The sequence below is a fragment of the Pteropus medius genome, unplaced genomic scaffold (genome assembly GCF_902729225.1).
Source record: "Pteropus medius unplaced genomic scaffold, Ma_sr-lr_union100, whole genome shotgun sequence".
NCBI classification, from domain to species: Eukaryota; Metazoa; Chordata; class Mammalia; order Chiroptera; family Pteropodidae; genus Pteropus; species Pteropus medius.
Window position 1 is genome coordinate 13,581,084 of NW_024351729.1, and position 12,992 is coordinate 13,594,075.

A 12,992-nucleotide genomic window follows, 5' to 3' on the forward strand; every position below is an offset into this window, starting at 1 on the left:
AGATTCGATAATTGCTTGCTCAGATTGAGTTCGGCAATTTCCGTCAGTTTGACAGAAGGCGGGGCGGAGGGTGTAGCAGCCGAGAGGAGGCGGGGATTAGAGGGAGAGAGACGACCTGGACCCGCAGATCCGCCGGAAGTGGCCGGGAGGCAAAGGCCGAGCCCCTTCGGTCATCTCCGGCGCTTCAAGGGGCGTTTCCTGTACTCTTCGGTGCCGTGGAGGTACTAATTTAAGAGATGCCCCTTTTATTAATGTATTTTCAAACCCAAAGAAAAGCCACGGATGATTTATGGGCCATTTAATTCAGAGCCCTGCTTTTTACGTTGAAGAGTGAGAGTAACATACTTTGACCTTTAACCTTCGGCACGGTGCGGCGGAGGGAAACGCCTCCGTCTCTATATAAGGAATTTCCCGGACTCTTGCGGCCTCTTTTTTCCCTCTTAACGTTCAGCGAGGACTGCAAACGATCCTGTTAACTCCGCTGCTGCCCAGTTGCCGGACCAGCAAACGCCATGGGTTTTGGAGACCTGAAAAGCCCCGCTGGCCTCCAGGTGCTCAACGACTACCTGGCGGACAAGAGCTACATCGAGGGGTGAGCGCACGGTCTCGGGCCGGGGCCGAGCCGGGTGCGGCCGAGACCACGTGGCGAGGCCTCCGCTGCCGCAGGAGGAAAGGAAGTCGAGCCCCAGGGCCCTCTGTGATGGGAACTGTGAGGGAAGAAGGGTCAAAAATGTGCTTTCTTCTTACCTGCTTGATTCAACCAGGTTTTTCGCTTCATTGCTCAGTTAATGTAAGCCTGTAGGTTTATAGTCTTTGAGGTTTACTACGTGGCAGGCATTCTCTGGACAGAACAGAACAGATAGTCCCTAGCTCAAGAAGTTTGCAGTCTTTGAGGGCTACTAAGTGGCAGGCATTCTGTGGATAGAACAGAACAGATAGCCCCTATCTCAAGAAGTTTTTTTTTTTTCTCATAAAAACTAAAGCAGCCTAGGTAGCTCAGTAACAAATGGGTGAGATCTCACTAATATATTTGACAGACATATTGTTTGTCGTTTATTCGATGGTGTTTGTGGCTTTTCTTTTAAAGGTGTGTGTAATTTTTTGTATCATTGGCAGGTATGTACCATCACAAGCAGATGTAGCAGTATTTGAAGCAGTCTCTGGCCCACCACCTGCCGACTTGTACCATGCCCTACGTTGGTATAATCACATCAAGTCTTACGAAAAGGAAAAGGCCAGGTAAAGTTATTTTTATTATCTGAAGAATGGAATGCTTTCTTAGCTTTAAGTCAGGACTTTCACGTTACAGAATTGGACCCAGGCTTCATTAGTTTTGTTGGGATATTGTAAGCTAAATTTCTTTGTGACTTGAGAAGGCCAAGAGACTGAAGTCCTCCATTTTTTCACAGAACAGGTAGAACATGGACAACAGCAATTCATCTTTTCCCCACACTGTGCCCTGCCAGTGTTCCTGGATCCTGACCCCGGGGGCCCACCTCTGGGGTGAGAGGGTGGCTCATTCATTCAGTCCTTGGCCATTCTGAAACTGCCAACAAGGGTGGAAGTTTGGGGAAGTGGACTCCAGGTCACTAAGAATGGAATTGAGCATACTTAATGAAATCTCAAATACTCATTCTGAAAGAGTAAATCATAGTGAGTATTGAATATAATGTGTCACGTACTGCTAATGTTTGTTGGGTGAGAAGTTAAACGTACAAAAGTACTTCCCTGAGAGTGTTAAAACGATCTATTGATAGCGATGAAAATAAGTTCTCATGTATTGCCTGAAAAAGGATGTTATACCAACCTAATAGTTAAATTTAAATTTTTTTACAAGCCTGCCTGGAGTGAAGAAAGCTTTGGGCAAATATGGCCCTGCTAATGTGGAAGACACCACTGGAAGTGGAGCTACAGATAGTAAAGATGATGATGACATTGATCTCTTTGGATCTGATGATGAAGAGGTATGGCATAAATTGATGTAAGTATCAGACTCTTGGATTTGAATCCTGGCTTCATTTTATCACCTGTCTTTTAAAAATTCTTACTGGTTACATGATGAATAAAATCAAATCACCATCTTTCGGCTGAGCTCATGATGATTTGCTTTTTTCTGATAAAGCTGGTCTGTTGTGATGACCCACTGTCTTTAAGCTGAGGAACAACCAGTTTTGTGAAGTGTGTTAAATTTTTTCTTTATAGGAGAGCGAAGAAGCAAAGAGGCTAAGAGAAGAGCGCCTTGCACAGTATGAGTCAAAGAAAGCCAAAAGTAAGTCATTTTATGATTTGTATTTATCTTCATTCATTTCATAATAATGTTGGTAATCTTTTTCAAAGATTGATCCCCAAAGTGATTTTCCTCCACATTTACTGAGTAGGTCGGGATTTCAAAACCTTCTCTAGAAATTCTTAAAAATTCCACAGCTACTGGTCTGCAGCTGTTCTTAATGGTGGCAGTTGTGGCATTCCTCTGTGGGAAAGAAACTGTTACACAATTAAACACCTCTTTCTTAGCAAAACAGAAAGCAGGCATATGTGTGACAAACAAGATATATTCTATAGTTTTATGTGGCTAAGGAAGAAATCCATTTTGAAACATTAATACTAAGTTCCTTGAGCTAGGATAAAAAATAATATTGAGTATTTGAATAATGCTGCTGTTTGTACTTTTTTTAGAGCCTGCACTTGTTGCCAAGTCTTCCATCTTATTAGATGTGAAACCTTGGGATGATGAGACAGATATGGCTAAATTGGAGGAGTGCGTCAGGAGCATTCAAGCAGATGGCTTGGTCTGGGGCTCTTGTGAGTTTGGTCTTTGCTTTTCGAAAGTGGCATCTGGAATTTGCATAGTTACCTTTGTTAACCAGTAGGACTTATTCTAACTAAGATTTTTTTTGTAATGTTATTTTCAGCTAAACTAGTTCCAGTGGGGTATGGAATTAAAAAACTTCAGATACAGTGTGTAGTAGAAGACGATAAAGTTGGAACAGATATGCTGGAGGAGCAGATCACTGCTTTTGAGGACTATGTGCAGTCCATGGATGTGGCTGCTTTCAACAAGATCTGAAATCCATCATGGATCATTACTCTTAAATAAAAGCTTGAAAGACAGCCCTTGGCTCTTGACTCTTTAATAGGAGGGTGGAACAGCTGACCCTTGAACAATTCGGTGGCAGGGGTGAGGGTGGGGTGGGGGACTCTAGGGTTTCCCCCTGTAAATGCAGCTGAAAATCTATGTTTAAAAACTTAAGTTCCTAGGTATCTACATGGATTTGGTTCCAGGATTCTACGTGGATGCTCGAGTTCCTTACATGAAGTATAAAACCATACATTCAACCCTCTACTAATACAGATGCAAAACCTGGGGATATGGAGGGCCAACTATATATATATTTTAAAAATCTGTATAAGTGGACCCACATAGTAGAAACATGTTCAAGGGTCATCTGTATTCTGTTTTTAGAAGTTCAGTGAATGTAATTCACAATATAAATTTGAGTCAGCATTCTTATTAAACACAGCCCAAAAAAAGAGGAAAGTACCTGTTACAAAAATAACAGGTGTTTAGTAGGTTTTACAAGCTAATAGAAATGGACTTAGTAAAATTACTGTACCCATTAGTGCTGACTTAAGTAATGCATGATGGTAGCACTTTTACCACAATATTGCAAGTTTTCATATTTGTCTTGTTCTTAAATCTGGGAGCTAAACTTAAAATTTTGGATGAAGAAATTAGCCCTGTAGGTTTACAATGGTTCAGACCTTGAGCTTTGCAAGGAGTTACTATCCGAGCTGATTTTCTTCAGTGGAAATGTTGGGACTTGTACATTAAAGACTCGAGAAATGAGTCAATACAAAGTGTATAGAATGGTAACCAGGCACATAGTGGCTGTCAACAGTATTTGCTGGGTGGTTAAACATTTAGAGATAAAAGGAATTAAATGCTGAGACAGACAATTGATAGATGGGTGACAAAATAATTTGTTCTAGCATTTTCAAGTTGGGGGTTCCTTACGATTGAAAAGTTGCACAATTTCAAATGTTAACTGTTGAGGTGGAATGTGCAATGTTACTGAAGGACACAACCCAGAGAAGGAGTCCCAGAATTTCTCATGAATTATAACCACCTGTCTAAGCAGATTCTGCAAGTTTAAAATAATGCCTCATAGTATACTGTTAAAGGAGAACTTGGGAAGTGTTGGCAATGTGTTTTGAGTAGCATTGTGTCCTGGAAGGGAGATTACATAGGTAATGGATTCCCAGGCTGTGGTTCATCAGCCTGGATTGGGTGTGGAGGTGGGTGGGGACCAAGCGAGACTTTGTACTCATTTGGAAATTTGAACCTTTTGGGGTCGAAGGACTTCAATACTGAGGTAGTGCTGCAGGTAAAAGAGATGAAAGCCACACGTTAAATAATAGTCAAAGTCCTGGTAACAGTAGCATCTTAGTTTGGGTTATACATAACATTTGACTTTTTTTCTTGACAGTAGTTTTTATAAAAGCTTGGAAATTGCTGACCTCTAAAGGTCTTATTTTGTGGTCTTTGCAGACCAGAGATTAAATGATTTGTTTGAGGTCGAAATTTTCCTAGCAGAAGCAGACAATGCTGCTTTTTTTCCCTTCTCAATGTGATTTTCTTTATATGTAACTATCTTGAATGTGGGAAATTGTTTAAATGCTAAAGAAACCTTATGTAATCGGATATGTACGTACTGATGAATAAAATCACCCTCACTAAGCAATTTGTTCCAACAGACCCTAATTTCAGTAGAAAATTCCAGGTTGTCAGTATCATGAAAGCCAGCAGAGGGCAGCACTTCATTTTCTGGAGAACCTGCCTGTGGATTCTGGAAATGCTGCTTTGAAAAGAGATGTAGTAACTAGTGAATAGCAGCCAAAAATAATTCACAATCACTGACATGTTAAAGGGATTGCGTACTAAATACCTTGACCAAAATGTTAAGGATTAACAAATGTTAATAATAAACTCATGATTAAAAATTTGGTTAAAAGTAAAAGTTAAAAAATAGGAATGGTCAGTTCAGACCACAGCTGTCCTGTAAATCTTAAAAAGATAATATGGTTTGGAAGTCCTCCTTGAAGTCTAACTGGTGGTCAGACTCATTGTCTAGAGTTGGGGAATGAATGTCATTTTATGACTTAAAAAAAAAAGATAAAATGATGAAGCATGTGACTAAAATCTTGACTCCACGGCCTTGAATAAAAAATATGTTTAATAGTATCTTCTTTATTTTAAAAAATAGATAATACATTAACAGTTAAAAATTCAAGAGGTTATACAGTGAAATCTCCCCATCCCCCAGGCCTCCGTTCACCTCCATAAAAACAGCCAATATCACCAGAGTCTTAGGTCTTTCCAGAACTAGTCTAAACATACACATAGGCTAACTGCAGCATGCAACATAAAATGCATTTTGCCTTTTGCCCATTGAAATAGTCTTGGATATATTAGAGATGATCTATATCTTGGATATTCCCTATCAGTACATAAAAAGTTTTATTTTTTAGCAGTTACATAATCCATTGTCTCATTTAACCAGGCCGTTTATTGGATCTTTAGGTTGTTTTCAATTTTTTGCTATTATGAGCAGTACTCACATTTGCATAGGAGCTGTTTTTGAAACAATAAACTCAGAAGGCATAGGTAGGTAGGTATATACAGTGGCTTTGGAGTAGAAGACAAAAAATTAGAGACCATCTTCTTTTGCACACCCTCAAGTGATTATAACAACCGAAACCTTGTTTATTTTTCATATTCAGCATCCCCAACAAAAGGCTGGACACTGGGAATTCAAAATGATTCATTCAGTGAAAATATAAAGAGTTAAGAAAATTACTATATGAAGGTGGTTTAAACACACATGAATTATAAAAGTCATTTTGTGATTAAGCAAGTAATCCAAAACTTCAGAATTGAGGACAGCTTGTTAGAGAAATCAGGGCTTAAACTGGATAGACCTTGATCAGTTTGTTAGAATGTTCTGGGAGGGTGTAAAAGGTAGAATGATAAAGGCAGGAATGAGAATAGACTTTTAGAAGGCAATTCAACCAGTTTGGCTGGAATTTGCAGTGACTGTGATTAGGTAGGGTGGGGCCAGTTTGTAGAATCATTTGAATTATCTGCTAGCTCATTCAATGAGGGCAGTGGGGAGCCTCGAAGGTTCCAAACCAGACAAGGACAAAATAAAGGCAGGGCTCTAATCTGGAGATGGTGTAGTTGGAAGCAGGTAAATGAAAGGATTGTTATAATCCTAATATAAATGAAAATGAATAAATTATCGCATATATATTCAGTGAAATATATTACAAGCTCAACATAATTTTCAAAAATAATGGAACCTATAGCAACATAGTAAGTCAACATTTTGACTTACTATCAAAAGTAAGCTTCTAGATAAGGACAAATACAAAAAGTTGCATTAGTGTTTTGAGACATACGTATATATATTTTTCCAAACAAATACAATTTGGCAATGGCAACTATTTTCCTTAGAATAAAAAAGTAAAAAAAAAAAAAAAGCATGCCTCATGTACATCGTCTAATTTGAACTCTATTATAAGCCTAGGAGATAAAAAAGGCAGATACTGTTAATCACCATTTATAGATGAGACTGGACTCTGAAAGATAACTTGCCCGATTTTTCACCCAGTGGGAGAGGAAGAACTCAAACCCAGGTCTTCATAAGCCAGATAAGGTGTTGGTAATAGAATGAGGAAAATTCTTCATCCCTTCATTTAGACAATCCTTTTTCATCAGTGTAACCCTTGCTTCCTACCCTCAATTAGGGAGAATGAAAAGATAATATCACAAGAGTAAACTTAAAAAGGAAATTGAGACTGATAAACATTCTCTCATTACATACTCTGTATAACAATAGTTCGGTTCAGGAAATGTCCCAAATGGCAATCTGTCCTTTGGCACATTTGGCCTGAAAAGCTTTCAGGAAAGTAAAAATCAAAGGAAGGGGTCCATAGGCTCCTAAATATTCATCCTCAAAAGAACTACTGCCTATATGTAAGAATATTGAAAAACTATGGATTACTCGTGAAGCCTGACACCAACTTTGAATCTTCTATCTGCACTTTGTCTCTATGAAATGGGACTACTCTTTTTTTCTGAACACAACCCAAGTTTTTCCAGCCTCTGTACATTCGCTCTTGCTGTGCCATCTACCTAAAATAACCTCTTTCCTCACCTGCACTTTGTTAAAATTGTAGCCATTCTTCCAGATGCACGTCAAATACCTCTTTCAGGATGTCTTTTATCCTTCTCCTTTCTTCCACTTGCAGCCTCCCAGCGCATAATATTCTTTTATAGTACTTATAAACTGTCTTGTTTTCAGGTTCTTTCTGTAGTTCCCTAATTCTTCCTATGAGAGTTTTACGTTCATTCAAGAGCGGGAAGAGAGCTAACATTTACTAAGTCAGAACATGCCAGGAGTTTCATTGAGTAAACGTTATACTACTAGCTATTTTTTGTCAGGCATTTATAGGGCTGAGCGCTGCTTTAAGTGCTCTGGGTAAAGCCCTATAAGTACTTGCATCAACTCATTTCATTTTCACAATAATTTTACGTGGCAGGTAGCTCTGTTGTAACCCCATTGTGCAGATGAGGAATACTGAGGTCTAGAAATTTGAATTAATTTTGCCAAGGTCACAGAGCTACGATGTGTTGGAGCCATAATTCAAAGTCAGGTATCCTGCCTCCTGAGGCCCTGGGACTTGCCCTCTATTCCTAAGACCTTCCTTTCTTTGAGGAGGAGGCAGGTCTGTCTCCTTGGGTCTATGCCCTAGTCCCTGAGTGTCTGGGATTCTTTACTCTCCTGCCAATTAGGCACTGAGCCCCCTTCCTTCCTCCCCAAGTGGCTGTCGTGCCTGTCCTGCCTCCAATCCCTTGGTGTTTTCAGTTATTCATTCTGCTCTTGGTCATTGGACCTCTAGAGAGCCCCACTAACCTGATTCTAGCTGCCAGGGGAAGGGCTTAGGGTCCCCAATCCTGGGTCAGCATGTGTCTCGCGTTATTCTTCAGATCTTCCCTTAAACTGAGTATAAAAATAAAAAATTAACTTCTGTTTCCTCTGGGAAGTGCCTGTACTGGTTGCTATTTTCTGCTGGTGGATTCCTGTCATATCCCCACTATCAGCTATTTTAAAAGCCATGAAACTGGAGTTCTTAAGGCTAGAGTCTAAGGCCTCCCTGATATTTTATTTGAAAGCATTTTCTGTAGAAAGGACCCCTAACTTTGATTAGATTTTCAGATTAATTCAAAGTTCCTCTAAGACCTTTGTAGACCTTCCTTAAAGCACTTGTCTTTTTGGAAGCTCCACTCCTTATGAGTGGACATTGAAACATATTGAAATCCCATATTGAATATGAGTTTTTTTTGTAATTATCAAATACTTCATTTGATTAGTTGACAAAAAGTACATCTTTTATAGACATAGAATTAGGTATTTATTCATTTTAACTTTTCAAGTTTCTTTTTTGTATCCTAGAGCCAATAATGTTTTTTAAGATCTCAAATATTTTCATAGGCCCTTAGAAAGCTCACAGGCCCTAATGAGATAAATGGCTCTGCATGGGTTTCTAACTCTGTGAGTTAGAAAGCACTGCCTTGAAATGTAACTTCCAGAACATCACCTGCTCCATTAATTTCTTTCTGCCCTGGGCTGTTTAATCCCCTTCCTGCTCCTCAGCCTTCCTCTATCTCCCACAGCCTTGAGAGTCTCCGTTTGCCCAAACTCAGCGTGAGCCCATGAAGTTCTCTTTTCTACCTTGGATCCTCCAGCTTTTCTCCTGATACTGGGAACCCAGGGAGTGTCCCTGGGTTGACCCCCTCGGGGGTCAAAGGGAACTCAGAATAAAATATCTCAAAACCTGGTGGTGGAGGGGGCAGGGTTAAAGGCTGCGCAAAGGGTTGGGAACTCACAATGAGGCTTTCTCTCTCTGCCTTCCCTTCATCCATACTGGACATGGTAGAAACCAAGAAGTCTGGGAACATAGCCAATAAATGATCTGAGATTAGCATTTCCAAAAACTAAAAGAAGAAATTAAAAAAAAAAAGAATATCGATTCAAGAAATAACACAGCTCCCCTCACAATTTTCAAAATAAAATTGAGAAATTATAAAAAACAAATAAATTTTTTGAAAATTGCTGTGAGTAGCAGAGTTTGGATTCATAAAAGATGACGGCAGAGACTTGAGATAGGAGCAGGATCTTTAGGGAACCGCGAAGGCAAAGACGTCGATTTCCAGTGTTCCTTTACCTCCGCAATGGATGCCGTCTCTTTCCTCCGAACAATGTGCACTTTCCTTGGCTCTCTTATGGCAATTATTACTGTGTGCCTTGTTATAGGATTGTTTTTAGGCAAGTTTAATTTCACTTTCTAAACTGTAAATACCATACGCATCTTGGCATCCCTCACAATATCTATCTACCACGGTTCTTAGATTCTTAGATTTCATCTTACATCTTAGATTCTCATCTTTTGGCTAAAGGGATAAATCAATAGAGGTCAAAATAGTATCACAGTCTAAAATGCAACGGATTTATACCTGACTTAAAGGTATGCTTTATTTGGTCTTACACTAGTGTCTATATAAAGATAGTTATAAAAAATAAAAGGTGGAATTATATCAATAAGTTATACATGCTTCCTTTTCCTGCAATCATTCTGAGATTGGGCTAACCTATCTTACTATCTGAATGTCGGTGTTTTAAGTTTATAGCAATCTTATACATACTTGCACATATCCACAGTTTCCCAAAAACTCTTATATTTGAATTGATATCATGAAGGATTAAATATGGGAGCATATTCCCATCGAAAGGGAGGGTCTATGTCCCCTCCTTGAATCTGAGCTGCCTGCGACAGCTTTGACCAATGGAAGTGATACTGTGTCAGTGTTGGGCATAGCTGTTAAGAGGACTAAAGCCATCTACCTTGGTCCCTGGGAACCCTAAATAGCCATACAAGAAATCTGGCTACCCTGAGGTGCCATGCTGCAACAGCTGTGTGAACAAAGCGGAGAAAAGAAGGGTGGGGTGGGGGTGGGGGGAGTCGGGGCAAGAGAGGAGAGAAGAGGAAGGAAGAAGAAGGGAGAGGAGAGGAGTGGAGGGAAGAGAGCGGCTCAGCCAGCCACCAGCTGTTGGAAACCTCAGCCATTTGGGTCATCCTAGACCCTCTGAGGCTCCAGACATTGTAAAGCAGAGAGAGGACCTCCTTTCTGTGCTTTGTTTGAATTCCTAACTCTCTGAATTGTGAGATATATAGTAATAAACAGTTGTTTTAAGCAACTAGATTTGAGGGCAGTCTACTAAGTAGTAATAGTCAATTGAAACAATGTTTTAAATTACCAGAAAAGCAACTATTAGTTTAATTTATAAAGCTATATACAAGGATTGCATGAAATAAAAATAAGTACATATGTTACATTTTAGGATCCATTAGATTACCTGTGCAAAATTAAAGTAAGCTTAAGCAAACTTATTTTACCCTTTTTGAAATGAGTTAGTCATATATTTAATATTAAGATTTAAGACTTTAAAGTATTGTTAAGATTTAAAAAGTACAAACTGATATTGCCTCAATAGCACTGATTAATCCACTATGATATAATCAGCAAGAATGACACATAATTTAAGTTGCAGGAGGGAAAAAATGAAGCTCTTTCCTAAGTTTTATATCCACAAAATACTGTGATGCCAATAAACTGACCAAAAACAATAAAAAGATATGGTCAGCTCTGTATCTTGGAACCAAATAATCTGAAAGCATTTGCATCTGGTAGGCAATCCACACAAAAGCCTTAAACTGATTTGTGGAAGAGTAGTAAGTAATTTCACTGGGCTGTTTCCAGGAGACACGGGTTCTTGGTTTCAGAGTTCCTGAACTGTTCGCTCGCCGTGCCAGAACAGCTGACTTCCCACAATGTGTACTTTAGTATCTCAGCAACCGAGGCCTGAAAGCGCGCTTGGAACTTCTTACTAATTAGGACATAAAGGATGGGGTTCAGGCAACTATTGAGGAATGCTAAGGCCGTGGAGAGGGGGATTCCGGCCTGTAGCACCTGGTGGAAAGAGCTATTGTAGTGAATTGTGAGCTCCCAAATGCTGAACAGGTGATAAGGAGTCCAGCAAACCAAAAAGGCCATGACCACAGCCAGGATGGTCCAGGAATACTTACTGGAGACTAGGATGCTTCGCTTCTTCACCTTGAAGATGAGACACAAGTAGCAAATGCTCATTGTTAGTAAAGGGAAGAGGTACCCAAAAATACATTTCACCCAGGTCAGAACATGGTGCCTCATCAAAGTGATGTCAGGATTATGCTCATGGAAATTGTTATAGCACAGAGTGTGATTATTGAACTCTACAGTGTCCCGGAAGTATAGGGCAGGGCCACCCATCAGAGAAGCCAAAAGCCAAACAAATATAATGACAATCTGGGAGTTCTTTAAGGTTCGGTGACGATGAGATACGACAGGATGGATCAACTGGATGTAGCGGTCCAGGCTGATCACGGTCAGGAATAAAACACTGGCAAACATGTTCAACTGGGCAATGAAGGAATTGGCCTTGCACAACCAGATGCCAAAGGGCCAGTGGAAATTCATGGCCACATAGGAGATATGCAAGGGCAGGAAGAGAAGAAAAATGAAATCTGCAACGGCCAGATTTAGAAACCAGAGAGTGGTAACTGTCTTCTTCCACTTGAAACCTGTGAACCAAATGACAATGGCATTTCCTGGAATACCCAGAACAAATGCTACACAGTATAACGCCAGAGAAACCCAGTGAACAGCGACGAGGGGGACTTGCTCCTCCAAATCAGACTCTGGGGAGTAATATTCCGGGGAATAGGAGTAGTTCTCAAATTCTTCAAATAATGTTTCCTCTAGATCTTCCATGACTTTGCGAAGTGGAGGATGAGGAAATCTATAGAAGTAAATTTAAAAAGAATTTTGAAAAGGACAAGAAATGTTCAGCAAATAAAGAATATAAAGATAAAAATATTTTATCTTATGAGCTAGAAGTAGTACATTTCTTAGTAGTACAGTCTAGATCCAAGTCTTGGGGACGTCAGTTTTGCACTGATTTTTCTCAAAGCTGTGAGAGTTCATTTTTGTAAAATATGCAGTAAGTGTTAAGTTAAAATGACTGCCTCTACAGGTTTGATTCCTCAGTTCATAGTATTTGAAGGGCTGACTAGAGAGAATCTAACATTCAAAAGATATCTATTAGGTTTTTCCTATGCATTATTTTACAGAAGATGCAAAAAAAAAAAAAATTAATACTTACGTGATAATGACTTCAAAATCTCTATTTGTACCCTAACTTCTTAAGCTCTCTATTTGTACCTTAACTTCTTAAGCTCCAGATATAGAGTTCCAACTATTTCCTTGACCCATCCATCTGGATGTCACAGGAAAGCACTAGAGATTTTTATTCACTGTATTTCACCCTTGGATGTTTTGATTCTGTGTTTATAAATGCAAACATGTTCATCAGTATTATATTAATGTGGAAGGCTTTTCAATCAAAAGGTATCTTTTAGAGTAAACTTGACTATAGCTGTTTAATTTCTCCATTAATTGCCTATAGAGTGCAGTTAAGTTTTAAATTTTTATTTTACTGAAATTCCTTTGTTTTGAATTGATTTAATTATTTTCTACATTTACACCAAAGAATTGATTTACTAATCAGTTTTACTACTTATTTTTGTCCATACCAAATTTTATTTATTATGATTTCACCCAAATTAAGTTTTCTTTTGTGGTCCCCCTATCAAGGACAGTTTTCCTGAGTTAAGACTTAAAGGTCTATTTCAATCAACACAAAGTTTGCTGGGTGCAATTTTAGCTTTACCAATTTTATTTTATGTTATTCCTTATTGTTAGTATTTCAAATTAAATAGAAAAAAGATTATAGTTATATTCATTTCATGGAGTTACAATCATTAATGGGGCA

General features: G+C 39.1%; 2 protein-coding genes and 2 non-coding genes across 9 annotated transcripts in view; 3 read left to right on the top strand and 1 right to left on the bottom strand.

The window, feature by feature from the left end:
• The first annotated feature begins 285 nt into the window (after positions 1–285).
• On the top strand, positions 286–3,111 carry EEF1B2 (eukaryotic translation elongation factor 1 beta 2). The gene is made up of 6 exons (XM_039844545.1): positions 286–592; positions 1,117–1,239; positions 1,838–1,964; positions 2,203–2,269; positions 2,677–2,802; positions 2,913–3,111. The coding sequence occupies exons 1-6, from the start codon at positions 513–515 to the stop codon at positions 3,065–3,067; spliced, it is 678 nt and encodes a 225-aa protein (XP_039700479.1). The 5' UTR covers positions 286–512; the 3' UTR covers positions 3,068–3,111.
• On the top strand, positions 2,048–2,125 carry LOC120587914 (small nucleolar RNA SNORD51). Its single transcript, XR_005649100.1, has one exon. It is a non-coding gene; the product is annotated as a small nucleolar RNA SNORD51 (small nucleolar RNA).
• On the top strand, positions 2,417–2,550 carry LOC120587916 (small nucleolar RNA SNORA41). The gene has a single exon (XR_005649102.1). It is a non-coding gene; the product is annotated as a small nucleolar RNA SNORA41 (small nucleolar RNA).
• Positions 3,112–5,221: 2,110 nt separating the features above from the next.
• Positions 5,222–12,992, bottom strand: part of CMKLR2 (chemerin chemokine-like receptor 2) — a 45,213-nt gene continuing 37,442 nt past the window's right edge. For all 6 annotated transcript variants that reach the window (XM_039844539.1, XM_039844541.1, XM_039844540.1 and 3 more), the window contains one exon: positions 5,222–11,960. In XM_039844539.1, the coding sequence (XP_039700473.1) occupies positions 10,865–11,932 (1,068 nt within the window). In that variant the 5' untranslated portion in view covers positions 11,933–11,960 and the 3' untranslated portion in view covers positions 5,222–10,864. The remainder of the gene's footprint in view (positions 11,961–12,992) is intronic.

Coding starts and splice junctions, on each gene's coding strand:
- EEF1B2 (XM_039844545.1), top strand. CDS start 513: ATGGGTTTTGGAGACCTGAAAAGCCCCGCTGGCCTCCAGGTGCTCAAC. Junction 1,965..2,202: donor TTGGATCTGATGATGAAGAG/GTATGGCATAAA, acceptor TTTTCTTTATAG/GAGAGCGAAGAAGCAAAGAG. Junction 2,270..2,676: donor TGAGTCAAAGAAAGCCAAAA/GTAAGTCATTTT, acceptor TACTTTTTTTAG/AGCCTGCACTTGTTGCCAAG.